The sequence below is a fragment of the Rana temporaria genome, chromosome 13, assembly GCF_905171775.1.
Source record: "Rana temporaria chromosome 13, aRanTem1.1, whole genome shotgun sequence".
In the NCBI taxonomy this organism is placed as follows: domain Eukaryota; kingdom Metazoa; phylum Chordata; class Amphibia; order Anura; family Ranidae; genus Rana; species Rana temporaria.
This window is the reverse complement of record NC_053501.1, coordinates 36,717,558-36,731,731: the sequence shown is the minus strand read 5'-3', so window position 1 is coordinate 36,731,731 and position 14,174 is coordinate 36,717,558. Positions and strand designations below refer to the sequence as shown.

Here is a 14,174-nt window from a genome sequence, read left to right as displayed (position 1 = left end):
CGGGAATTACCTGCGGTTCCTTTCTTTAACTCAGCACGGCAATGAATGGGTATTGCGCTCCCCCAGTATGCAGGTGTGGGGGAGAGATCCGAGACTAAAACTGCTGCATGCAAGTTTTTATAAACTGTTTGTTGCAGAGAAAAAATAGACGTAGGATGTTATTTCAGACCCGTTTAATTTCCTATTACTGGTCCTAAGCAGTTTAGAGCACCTTTTTTTTTTCTTCTGAATCGTTCATCCTGGAATAGGTAACTCTTCATATTGTAAATGTATTCATGGACGGCAGATTTTCCCTGGGAGTGTCCTTTAACGGTTAACCGTCTCCCATCATCTAAACCTGCCACCTGCCATATTATTTCATCATATTCCAAAGGAACACCTGTCTCTTTAGCCATGCTACTGTATTATGTCATGTATGTCTGAATCTGCTATTGTTCAGTCTGTTCCTATCATCTGTTAGAATAAGAAATAATCCACAGAGCAAGATCGTTTCCTTTCTTATTCATTATATATGTTAAATCCAGTATTTGTAGATTCTTTACATTGGAATGTAGTTTATAGTACTGAGAAGGTTCTAACCCTATTGCATGCTGGCTGTTAAATCCGTACCAAAATCCTTAAGTCTTTCTAATTTACAATGATTTATAAGGGATTGAAGATTTGTGTTCTACTTGACAATTAGGGAATTGTTTCCCCTGCAAAGCTGCTGGACAATCTGGAAATCCAAAGTGTACAGTGCATGAAGTAAAGCAACGCTGTATCCTGGCCTATGTCAACAAGGCCCAGGCCTAGGGCGGCACTTTGCAGGGAAAGAGCCACCGCCGGCTTGCGCTACACTGTTAGTGTAGTGCCAGTCTTATGGGGCGGACTGGGCTGAGCGGAAAATTAGTCTAGTGCCCCCATAAAGCGGCCGCACTGCTTCCGGTATGCGGGCAGCTGACATTCCGTGGCTGTGGGGGAGGGGGGCCGCTACCGATTCTAATTTTGACTGTTCTATCATCCTAGACCACAAACCTTCCTCACCGTGCTATGTTTTCTGCTGCACCATTGACATGGTTATATCTTCTTAGTCCTCTTCATCAAATTATCAGAAATTTGTGCTTAAAGTAGAACTATAGGCAACACTTTTTTTTTTTTCATTTTGGATAGAGTAATGGAGGGTTATAGCCCCTGTCAGTTTTATTTTACCATTCCTGTCCCATTGCAGAGATTTCCCTTCACTTCCTGCCCCATAGCCAAACAGGAAGTGAGAGGAAATCTATGCAAATTAAAATAATCCATTGCCCCCCTCGAAATTAGTGTCCCCATTCAAAAATGTCAGGGTGGGTCTTAAACAGAAAGGGGTGTGGCCTTCACAGGAAGAGGTGAATCATATTTAAATTGGGAAGTGCATGACTTTAGTTAAACCTAGGGCAGCACAAAACTTAAATACACTACTGAAAGAAAGTCCGCTGTACAATGTTCGCCGATATGTATACAAGTCTCAATTTATGTACAAGATTTGAGCCATTAAGGTTCTGTTTTATAGGGTCGATCCACTTAAAATTTGAAGGAAGCATATAAATCTACAGTGTGTTTTTTATATATATATATTATATATATTCTATAAAATCAGGCGAAAGTCAAGGTCACTCTATCAATCAACATTGACTGTTTATAATGCTAATGCTGCTAGCATTCGTAAATAGTTTGTAAAGTATATCATATTTAACTTTTTGTTTTACACTTTTATTTTAAATTTTTTCCGTTACTTCCTGGTTTCCAGGCCTAGGAAAATTATGTCTTTATATCCCAGGAGCCTTTAAGGGGAGGATGGGTTTTCTTAGCTAAGCACACTCTCCTGCCTGTGTTTTGTCAGATATGGCGACCCGTCAGAAATGGTAACAAAGTGACGTTTCGGTCGCCGCCATCTTGCTACACCCCACACTCCTCCACTGTAATGATACGAGAAGGGGGCAAGTGGACATCTTGTTGCACCCACCGGAGTTTTGCATTTCAGTTATTTTTAGTTGTTGGTTTGTGGTGCTCAGATACAGTGCAGTTCTGCTTTGTCACTTCCTGTTTACATGCAATTAGTTCTACAATGGCTGCACATGCTTGCTGTGGACTTATTTTCTGATGGTGACAACAGTAACCATGTCTGAGCAATTTGGGATAGCTTGTGTCAACTGGGAGTGCAAATTACAAGTGACAAAGCGGGATCATCATCTGAGAAATAGTGGGTGAGATTTACTCGACAAGGTTAGAAGCTGATTGGCTACCATGTACAGCTTTACCATATTCTAGAATGACAAATGGAAGCACTCAGAACAGGAAGTCCCTGAACAAGGACCTTCACAGCAGTTTATCGGGTATTTTAATGAACACTACATATTTAAAAAGATTGAAAACAACTTGTATAATTAGCATGGGGAAGCTTGCATAACATTTTAAGAGGGTAAGAGAGCTTGGGTCTACTTTCATGTAAATGTAGCACTACCCCTGTAGGAGCTGCTGGTTAGTTTTTGGGTCTGCCGCTACCCCACTGTTCACCGTCAGCGCTAGGGGTTACATTGGAAAGTTATCCACAAATGTCTGCACCAAACGCTGGATCTAGCAACCACCGGATAGGCTTCTATCACTGACCTAGCATCCGATGCGTCACCTGGTCAAAGTCTCTGCCACGGACTTGATGAATATGGTAAAGTCGTTGTACAATCCTCTGCCGCAGAACTGTCCAACAGAATAATCCCTTATAAAGTCAAACAATGGCTACACAGTATCCGTTTCTTTCAGCCATCTGGCGATACTGTGAAGCGGGATGCTTCCTCTAATTGAGGTTCCAGGCTCTTCCTGAGATACCGGCCTTTTTGCTCGGTCCTCTGGCAAAAGTCCTCTCCTGGTTCCTCCAATTGCTCGGCTTCTCCCCGCAGGCAAGACAGCACAGGACCACCCCTGGATCAGTAGGACCCAGAACTCCCGGGCCTACTTTCAGTAATGATGCTTCAGGCCAGCAGGCCCCGAGGCTGAATAACTGCCACAACGCGCTTAGGCCAGGAGGGCCATCAGGTCAAAAAGCTTGCAATAATCCAGTGTCTGTATCTTGGGTTGTCTCTGGGGAGAAAGCACTCAATACATCCAGCATGTTGTATTTCTAACCTTGACCCTGGGTGTCGCTGTCATTTTTGGTCAAGTGGAAAAATTACACAGCGCAGCTGAACTGACACAGAAACCAGCAATTTACATAATTATTCTGAGCTAACTACAGCTCAGATAAAACTAAATTTAAATATAGCGCCTACTCTATAGGAGCAGGGCGCTACATAAATATTTCTGTGTGATGAGAACATAACCTACCTGCTCAAGTAATGTAGCAGTACAGCACATTGCTTTTATCAGTGTGGGTATCTGGGAAGCCCTTTTTGCTGACCTGTTTGCAATGCAATACCTCTATTCCTAACCTCCCCCAATGCAGGCTCCTTGCTACCTGTCACATTCCTTGTTTGAAGCTTTTATTTGCACATTAGGGAGCCTCAGGGTTTAAGAAATCCCAGAGCATTCTAGAAAATGATAGCAATGTGCAGAGGTGCTTGCTTTTGCATCGTACAGGCAGTTTACTATCTACTCAGTGGTTGCAAGTTTGCTTTAGGGCTATTAAACTGTAGTAAAACCTTCACATGAAAAAAGATCATTGGCTGTAATGATTATAAAAACTAACTCTGCTGCCCACATTAATATATATATATATATATATATATATATATATATATATATATATATATATATATATATATATATATATATATATATATATATATATATATATATATATATATATATTTTTTTTTTTTTTCATTTCATTGACAATTGGATTAAAACCCCCTACAAAGCGTTAGTAAGCTCTCAATTGGAATATGCAGTTCAGTTTTGGGTAGTAGTTCACTAAAAGGATATCGGGGAACTGGAGAAAGTGCAGAGAAGGGAAACCAAACTGATGAGAGGCATGGAGGAGCTCGGCTATGAGGATAACATTTATTCCATCTTGAGAAGAGGTATGAAGGGGGGTTGTGATCGGCACAGGAGCCATACAGAGAATTCCTTGCATTTTCTCAATGAATGCAAAGCAGTTTTGATTGGATGAGGTGGAGAGCATGACCTCATAGCCCCACCTCTTCACCTTGTCCAATCAGAGAATGCTTTGCATTAAGATGCAGAGTGAACTCTAAATTGTGTCTATGCCAAGCCGAAGACCTCCTGTGTTTTACAATGCAGCAAGGCAGTCGCTCAGCACAGAACTCTGAAGCATCTTCAATCTATAGGGATCAGGGGTCAAGTCCTGGGGAAAAAAGTGTGGGAACTCCCACCCAAAATCCACTCCCACCAAAAAAAAATGATACGCTCATATGCATAATTACTAAACCGCATGTTTGTTTTTTTCGATCAACTGTACCTTAGTAATCCTTTATGGATTACTTTACGGAAGTCTGCCACGAGTTATCGCGGGAGCTTTAACCACTTACCCCCCGGACCATATTGCTGCCCAAAGACCAGAGTACTTTTTGCGATTCGGGACTGCGTCGCTTTAACAGACAATTGCGCGGTCGTGCGACGTGGCTCCCAAACAAAATTGGCGTCCTTTTTTTCCCACAAATAGAGCTTTCTTTTGGTGGTATTTGATCACCTCTGCGTTTTTTATTTTTTGCGCTATAAACAAAAATAGAGCGACAATTTTGAAAAAAATGAATATTTTTTACTTTTTGCTGTAATAAATATCCCCCAAAAATATATAAAAAAACATTTTTTTTCCTCAGTTTAGGCCGATACGTATTCTTCTACATATTTTTTGTAAAAAAAAATCGCAATAAGCGTTTATTGATTGGTTTGCGCAAAAGTTATAGCGTTTACAAAATAGGGGGTATTTTTATGTCATTTTTATTAATATATATTTTTTACTAGTAATGGCGGCGATCAGCGATTTTTTTTTTTTTCCCGGTATTGCGACATTATGGCGGACACTTCGGACACTTTTGACTCATTTTTGGGACCATTGGCATTTTTATAGCGATCAGTGCTATAAAAATGCATTGGATTACTATAAAAATGCCACTGGCAGTGAAGGGGTTAACACTAGGGGGCAGGGAAGGGGTTAAGTATGCCTGGGTGTGTTCTTACTGTGGGGGGGGGGGGTGGCCTCACTAGGGGAAACACTGATCCTATGTTCATACATTGTATGAACAGAAGATCAGCATTTCCCCTGCTGACAGGACCGAGAGCTGTGTGTTTACACACACAGCTCCCGGTCCCCGCTCTGTAACGAGCGATCGCGTGTGCCCGGCAGCGATCGCGCCCGCCGGGCACACGCACGGGAGTCGGGGGCGAGCGGGGGGCGCCCGCGTACCCCTAGTGGCGGCTGAGAGAGGACGTTATACTACGTGCTCTCGCCCAGCCGAGCCGACCTGCCGACGTAGAACGGCGGTGCGCGGTCGGCTAGTGGTTAAGCAACTTGCGACAGACCTCCGCAATGTCTCCTGGGAACAATGACAAAAGCTCCCAGGAGACATTGCGGCATCGAGGAAGTGACGGAATACCCGCACACTACCCGATAAATCCATATACAGGAAGCGGCCAGTAACATAAAGGATTACTAAGGTTCGCTTGCCCCTGACAGTGCCTCGAGCTGGGCATCGTCGCTTAGTGAAGGATTGGCTCGGGCGGCTCGGCTGCTCAAGGCTGCTCTAGTCCTGCAAAGGGACCTGCTGTGAAGAAAGTGCAGGGACTCCGTTCCCGCAGGACTTGAGCCCTGATAGGGATCCTACATGTATACCAGGTCCATTGGCCCAAACTATAAAAATTGCCATACCTAAAATTCATCTTTAATTTATACGCTAACTTGTTTGTATAGATTAATTTTGCTCAATGCAGTGTTGTGAATACATTATTTTGCGCAGGATGTACTGGTGACCCAACACTAGTGAATTTTCGTTATCAGTGATGGTCAATCGAATTGTAATATGTGCTTTTTTTTCGGATTTACTCCTAGAGACATACCGAATTTAATTGATGTGCAAGAGAGAAGATTTTAAAGGTGCTCATTTACCTAGGCTATTACTAGTAGTGGAAATGGATGGACAGCCGCACTCCAATGGAACTTAAAGAAGTAGTCTTTATTAATAAAAACTGGACATGCAAATCCAAAAATACAGTCACAGGAGGGAACAGCCAACGCGTTTCGCACACTGTTAGTGCTTAGTCATGGCTAGTAGTGGGTAATGTTCAACCCTGTAGAGAACAAGTCCAGTTGAGTGTAACTTTTCCAGGTTTGCAAGAGAAACCCAACTATCCTAGGTCTTTTCAGTAAGGTTCTAAATTAACCTGCACTCACAGAAGGCTGAACTCTGCACAGAAACATCAGTAACATCAGTAAACTACATTTTGTGGGGCGAGAATGCACTTCCCTGATCATTAAAAAATAAAAGACCATTCGGGAAAACGGGGGTGACGTGTTTATTATTTTGGTTTCCAGATACACAGATAGCTGAAATTATTGGTATATTTATTTTAAAATCCGTTTGAAGGCTACTTCTGAAATATTAATATGCATTTTCTTTTTTAGGATTTCTTAGGTAGAACCTGCTCCTAGAATCTCTGGGACATGGCGCCGCGGAAGAGAAGTAACCGAGGGATCTCCTTCATTTTCTGCTGTTTTCGGAGTAATGATCATCCAGAGATTACGTATCGATTACGAAATGACAGCAACTTTGCCCTGCAGTCAATGGAGCCGGCATTGCCCGTCCCCCCGATTGAGGAGCTTGATGCTATGTTTGCAGAGCTGGTGGTAGGTGGACCTTTCCATACGTACTCTGCATTATTTTTATTTTTTTATGATGTATATAACCAGTTAGGAAAAAGTGAGATGTCTTTATCTGCATGCTTGTTTTAGGTCAGTGGTTCATAGTATAGAAGGGTCCGTTTGATGTTTTTTAAATTGCAGGTTCAGAGGAAATGGCAACCTCCTGTTCCCCAAATGACATGTTCAGTCTGTCCTCCTGATATGGCGATAGTGCACCAGTTCACCTTTTATTTCACCCTATATTAGTGAGCTGGGAACACCTTCGCCTTTGCCCTTTATAAAGCAGAATAGCTATTCACAAATACGCCAACTGGGTATCGATCCAAGTTCAGGGATGTTAACTTTATCACAGTTACCAATTAGATTCAAGTAGATTTTGCAAGTGTCGGTCTGATTTGGTAGTTTATCAAACAGGCAGACAGAGAATACAATGAAGGTTCTCAGCCACCACTCATTACTTGGACCCATTTTGGAAATTGCAAATTCCATAGCACAGGCTTTAATCCATCTTGCCCACATGTGAGTGACTCTCTGGAAACTGGACGCAGTGGATAAAACCGTACCATTACAGCCTTGTTAGTAACTTTTTAAAAGTGGAATTCTGATCCTCTAAAAATGTATGCCCATGTCAAATGCTCCCTATGTAACTGATTTGAAGCATTTGAAGTACCCGTTATCATACAAAGCTTTTGTTCAGATTGTTTGAAAAGCCTGTATTTGCATATTTATTTATTACATGTGTATATATAGTATCAAAATTTATAAAATGCTAAATACGTATATTGTACTGTACTTTGGCAACAGTCCCTGCCCTCAGGATGCTTACAATCTAGGGTACCTATGCATGCATACATACACACACATACTAGGGCCAGATAATATATCAGCATGTCTTTGGCATGTGGAAACAATTTTGAGTATGCAGAGGAAACCCACACAAGTGCAGGGAGAACATGCAAACTCCATGCAGGCACTGTCCTTATTGGGACTCAAACTGATTCCCCTAATGATGATGCGCTTTGCATTTCTTTAAACCAGGGGGGTCTTCAAACTTTCTAAACAAAGGGCCAGTTTACTGTCATTCAGACTTTGGGGGGAGGGGTTAACTGGCCAGTGAGTAGAAATTGTCCTGGCATCAGTAACATCTTGCCCCATCTTTGGTGTCGGTGGGAGAAATGGTGCCCTGTCGTTTGTGTCGGTGGGAGAAATGGTGCCCTGTCGTTTGTGTCGGTGGGAGAAATGGTGCCCTGTCGGTGTCGTTCGGAGAAATTGTGCCCTGTCGTTGGTGTCGGTGGGAGAAATGGTGCCCTGTCGGTGTCGTTCGGAGAAATGGTGCCCTGTCATTGGGAGAAATGGTGCCCTGTCGGTGGGAGAAATGGTGCCCTGTCGGTGTTTGTTTGGAGAAATGGTGCCCCGTCGTTGGTGGCAGAAATGGTGCCCTGATCGTTGGTGTTGGTGGGAGAAATGGTGCCCTGTCGTTGGTGGGAGAAATGGTGCCCTGTCGTTGGTTGGAGAAATGGTGCCCTGTCGTTGGTTGGAGAAATGGTGCCCTGTCGTTGGTTGGAGAAATGTTGCCCTGTCGTTGGTTGGAGAAATGGTGCCCTGTCGTTGGTTGGAGAAATGGTGCCCTGTCGTTGGTTGGCGAAATGGTGCCCTGTCGTTGGTTGGCGAAATGGTGCCCTGTCGTTGGTTGGCGAAATGGTGCCCTGTCGTTGGTTGGAGAAATGGTGCCCTGTCGTTGGTTGGAGAAATGGTGCCCTGTTGGTGTCGGTGGGAGAAATGGTGCCCTGTCGTTGGTGTCGGTGGGAGTAATGGTGCCCTGTCGTTGGGAGTAATGGTGCCCTGTCGTTGGGAGTAATGGTGCCCTGTCGTTGGGAGTAATGGTGCCCTGTCGTTGGGAGTAATGGTGCCCTGTCGTTGGGAGTAATGGTGCCCTGTCGTTGGGAGTAATGGTGCCCTGTCGTTGGGAGTAATGGTGCCCTGTCGTTGGGAGTAATGGTGCCCTGTCGTTGGGAGTAATGGTGCCCTGTCGTTGGGAGTAATGGTGCCCTGTCGTTGGGAGTAATGGTGCCCTGTCGTTGGGAGTAATGGTGCCCTGTCGTTGGGAGTAATGGTGCCCTGTCGTTGGGAGTAATGGTGCCCTGTCGTTGGGAGTAATGGTGCCCTGTCGTTGGTGTCGGTGGGAGTAATGGTGCCCTATCGGTGGGAGTAATGGTGCCCTGTCGGTGGGAGTAATGGTGCCCTGTCGGTGGGAGTAATGGTGCCCTGTCGGTGGGAGTAATGGTGCCCTGTCGGTGGGAGTAATGGTGCCCTGTCGGTGGGAGTAATGGTGCCCTGTCGTTTGTGTCGGTGGGAGTAATGGTGCCCCGTCAGTGGGAGAAATGGTGCCCCGTTCTTGGTGTCAGTGGGAGAAATGTTGATGTCAGTAGCAGGAATTTATGCCATACTGTTGGTGTCAGTAGTACCTCAAGGGCTGTATAGAGACAAGCAAAGGGCTGCAGTTTGGATACCACCATTTTTAAACAAATGATAGTAAAATATATACAATACATATACTATTTTGTGTTGTGTTTCATCCCAGCAGGTCCTAGTGCAACTGAAAGGGGTTCAAGGATGTCTCACTGCCCATCACTTCCAGTGAGACATCTGTCTATCAGTAACCTCTGACTCAGGATCCAGCAGGATATATTAAGTGAAAGAGACTGTCATGCAAATGATTGTTTGGATCCTGAATACAGATGACGTTTATACAGCTTTCCTGGCAATAATGAGTAACATGGTGCTGCATCCTGTAATATTACCCCACTGCACAGTCTCATTTGCTTTGCAAGAGAGCTCCAGAATGCCGAGTCATTTTTACCATTCTTTTCCATGTTTGCTTAACATTTGCATGTCTTTTTTATTTACCTACACGGTATATTTTTAGTTTGTAATGTAGTTGCGTTCACATGTAGATGCCAATTGGTGACTTGATAATGTTTCTGTAGCGGGGAATGAGCATGCACAGATATCATGGGATGAAGAGCAGTAAAGTGGGGGGTTTATATGTTATCTGTAGTGATTAATCAGATAAGTTAGCCACACATGTTCTAGCCTGAGCAATCTCAGTACAACGTCCTTCATGTTAGCCAATACTTTATAATATGGGGGACTCTATAAACAATTTGCTTATTTCATAAATGGTGGGTTCTGGATCTAAAGAAGATTTAAAATGTGGGTTGTATTATTCATAGTTGGCCAAGAAGTACAGATGTCGTTTTTGAGTGCAGGTTAGAAAATGTAATAATCTGATTGGCTGGTATACTGAAGACTTCTTTCCCTTTTACACAACATTCTTTCCAGTTAAAAACATGTTTTGGTTTTCATAAAAAAGACCCCTTTAATACTCCTGCAATGAATTGCCATTCTTGTTAAATGCCACTTGACAATCATCACACTTATACCAGGTACGGTTGGTCCAATTAATTAGGCTGGTAGTGATGTGAGCCTTCCGTGAGAAGTTGTTCAGTGTTGAGTTGACTGACAAATGGAAATGAGTGTTTCTGATCATCTGAGGACAGCTGAATATCTGTAAATTTTCTTTATTACAGGCACTTGTATAGCTCCATCAATTTACATTATCTCTATCTATCTCTATCTATTTCACATAATTGCCTGCCTTCAAGGTGCGTACAATTGAAGGCCCTTTACTCGCATTTATACATACACATACTAGGGCCAATTTAGACGGGGACCAATAAACCTACCAGGGTTTCTTTGGAGTGTGGGAGGAAACCAGAGTACCCAGAGAAAACCCACACAGGGAGAACATGCTAACTCCAGGCAGGTAGTACCATGGTTGGAATTTGAACCAATGACTCTAGTAAACTACGAACAACTTTTTTCCATATTTCTGCTGCCGATGTAACTGCTAATTTAAAGCGGGGGTTCACCCAAAAAAAAAAATTTTAATATTACATCTAGCAGAGCCAGCATAGTAAGGGCATTTACTTTTGGCGTTTTTTTTTCATACATACCTTTTTTAGTCTGTTTTTGTCCAGGGGTTCCGATGACTGCGGGACTGGGCGTTCCTATCCTTCCGTTCGATGATTGACGGCTTGTGAAACAGGTGACCTGTCGCACAACGCGCGTCACCAGATGTTGGGAAATAGCCAAGCTGCGAGTCAGCACTATACGGCGCCTGCGCAGTCAGCTCTACACGGCGGGCGCAGGCGACGTATAGTGCCGACTTGCAGCTCGGCTATTTACGGAAATCTGACGCGCGTTGTGCGTCAGGTCACCTGTTTCCCAAGCCATCAATCATCGAACCGAAGGATAGGAACGCCCAGTCCCACAGTCATCGGAACCCTGAGGCAGGTATTGGAACGCCCAGTCCCTCAGAACGCGGAAGCCCTGGACGAAATCAGAATATAAAGGTAAGTACGGAGAAGAGAAAAAAAAACCTGCCGAAAGTATATGCCCTTACTATGCTGGCTCTAATGTTAAAAATTCATTTTTAGGGTGAACCTCCACTTTAACTGATTGTAAAGTAGCCAGGTGCTGTCCTGTCCAATTTTTCCAAGATTTGTTTTGCTTAATGAGCAGAATTTTCGCTGGTTTTAAGCACTACCTGATTTGATGTAAACTAGAGGGGTTGTTCAAATAGACCCTTAGATTTTGGAGTTGTGATAAAGCTTCAAAGAAAAGTATAGGAATTAAAACGGAAAACATACATACTCGCCTAGGTGGTCCAATGCGATGATCTGATGCTGCATCTGTTACCCACCGCCTCTAATACGAGAACCAATCGATTAAAGACAGCTGATCACTCCTTTCTATGTCTTCACTGAGCAGAGAGCCAGTGACCGTCACCTGCCCTCTGCTCTGTCTCTCCACCGCTCACTGGAGCTCCAGGCTGTGCAGAAAGTGGGAGCAGGCTCTCAGTGGTTTGCTGAGAGCCTGAGCCAGCTGCTGCTCAGGAATTTGGAATAATGCCCCATTGTTGGTGTCAGTGGGAGAAATGGCACCCATTATTGATGTCTGTGGCAAAAAGTATGCCTCATTTACGATGCCATTGTGCAGAATAGTGTCTCTCAGTAGGATGAATAGTTCCTCCAAGAGCTGGATAAAGACAACCAAAGGGCCGGAGTTTTGCGATCCCGGATTTAGAGTATAAAACCAGAGGGGTTTGGCCTGGCAGCATTTCATTAGGTCTGCATTGGCAGCTTTAGGGCAAGTTTGATCAAAAAAATTTAAATCGATGCTGTGTGCTATATGTTCCCAGGGCTTTTGCCAAAAATTTGGAGGTATGGAGCATACTTGCACATTATGGCAGATTTGTCTCCAAAAGTGCTTTTCGCCAGCGATGCATTGTCTGCACTCAACATCATCCCTCTGTCGCCAATGCTGCCGTCTTTTCTTGTTCTTCCAGGTCTTGAGTCTCGCTGAGTCTTCTCCATTAATTGACAAAGAATGAGTTGACTCCCACATATGCCCCTGGGAGCTCTTTCATCCTGACCCTCTGTTCTGACAATAGTATACTGAAGTGTACATGCATGGCAGTCCATGTGCTTTTAAAATCTTGGGAGCAGGAAGGGTAAGGGCCCTTTCACACTCACGGATCCTGTGAGAATCGGTTCCTTTATTATCCTCTTGCTCAGCCGGCAGATGACGGGGCGGTCCCCGCCATGTACCTGCTATTATTTTTTTTTAAATGTACCTTAGATTCACTTTACACTACCAGCCTGTTTTAAGGTATTTGTAGCAGCGCTGAACTCTATGGATTATGTATTGCGTCAACCTAGGTTGAGTGCTTGAAGGCTGCTCTCCAACAATGGGGTTAGCATTGGAGTGTTTTAAGGAACATTGGTGGTGCCCTCTTCCTTCTAACACTTACCGTAATTGTTTTTAAAATATTGGATTTAATGCAAAAGGAACCCTTTCTAAACCTGGTACAAGCACTTGGCTAGAAACGATACGCAGTTATGCTTTAATGCTGTTTTTTTTTTTTTTTTGCCAACGCCTGCCAATTTGTTCATTGTGAATATTTGTGGACATCCTCCCCCCCCACTGTTTAATTAGCTGTCGTGATAATATGTACTGTTTTCATGTGGGCGCTGTTCCAGGGACACAGTGTATTCTGTGTGCGTAATGACTGAATCTTCAGCTTTTCAGTTAAAGGACATGACATGGAACAGGAAGTGTTGATTGTTACTTCCTGTATCCCCGGCTTTGGGACCTATCCATATGACCATAGCAGAGAACGAGAAAGGATAGGAAGTATTGGAGGAAGGAGACATTAAATCATACATCCTCTTCAATATACATTACACAGGCATCGTAAAAAAGGAAAACAAAACAATACACAAGAGTCCATAAAGTGCAACACAGCATATTCGATGTTTTATAATGGCTGTGCCTAGTTGTTTTAACTCCTCAGTCTTATTGATTCCTGCAGTTATGTGATAAATCCCGTAATTGCTGTGTAGACTGAAAGCAAACTCACAAAATGGGGAGAAACTGCGAGAAGACCACAAAGGTTTCTGTATATACTTAATAAGACCGAATTTTAGGTCATACATCATAGTATTTGACAGATTTTTAGGGACAGTCACAGGTTTTGGAAATTGTTGAAATTTGTTTAAATTGTCCCTTATTTTGATTGTGGAATATCTACACCACTGGAACACACTGGCTCCTTCGTTTTTATTGTTCACCCTTCATCACCTAGTAAACAGAAAAATGTGGTCCAGTTTTTTGGTTGCGTTTGCAGCCAATTCAAAATAGATAATCTGCCTTAGAGAGGAAATGTCATCTTTCTCATTGAAGGCAAAGTGACCGATTTTCTAAAAAAAATGTCCCCCAACTCACTGATGCTCACGTTGCCTGTGTTCCCCTGCTTCTCCTTTTCTGCCAACCGGAGCAGTGATGTCAATCCCGCTGCCTAGTGCCAGTGCTTGGGTCTAGCAGTTGGCTATGACACCTAAGCACTACCACAGAGGAGGAGCGCACATGCTCCTCGCTAACCAAAAATGCTGGGTCCTATCACTGCCTGCAAAGGGGGATCACCAGTTAGGGGAGTGCCAGTTGCTGTCCTTTAATAGACCGGGCAACAGTGACTCTTTAATGCACTTTAAATGCACAAATATTTCACGTTGATGTGCATGCAGTAATGCGCGCGGTAAAGGGCCCTAACCTTTCCTTTTTACCTTTTCATTCTTAAAGTTAAGAGCTTGTATTTGAATATTCATATTCTGTACAGGTGTTAACAGCCTGGCTGTAATAGATCAATAAACATTTTAAGGGCTTAAAGTGGACCTTCAGTTATTTTTCCAACTTTCCATCTATTAAATCTTCTGCCCTTGTT

General features: G+C 43.5%; 1 protein-coding gene across 4 annotated transcripts in view; it reads left to right on the top strand.

Annotated features, from left to right (window-relative positions):
- Positions 1–14,174, top strand: part of DAAM1 (dishevelled associated activator of morphogenesis 1) — a 232,703-nt gene that overhangs the window by 106,218 nt on the left and 112,311 nt on the right. For all 4 annotated transcript variants that reach the window (XM_040332233.1, XM_040332231.1, XM_040332232.1 and 1 more), the window contains one exon: positions 6,593–6,814. In XM_040332233.1, coding sequence (XP_040188167.1) covers positions 6,632–6,814 — 183 coding nt within the window. In that variant the 5' untranslated portion in view covers positions 6,593–6,631. The remainder of the gene's footprint in view (positions 1–6,592; positions 6,815–14,174) is intronic.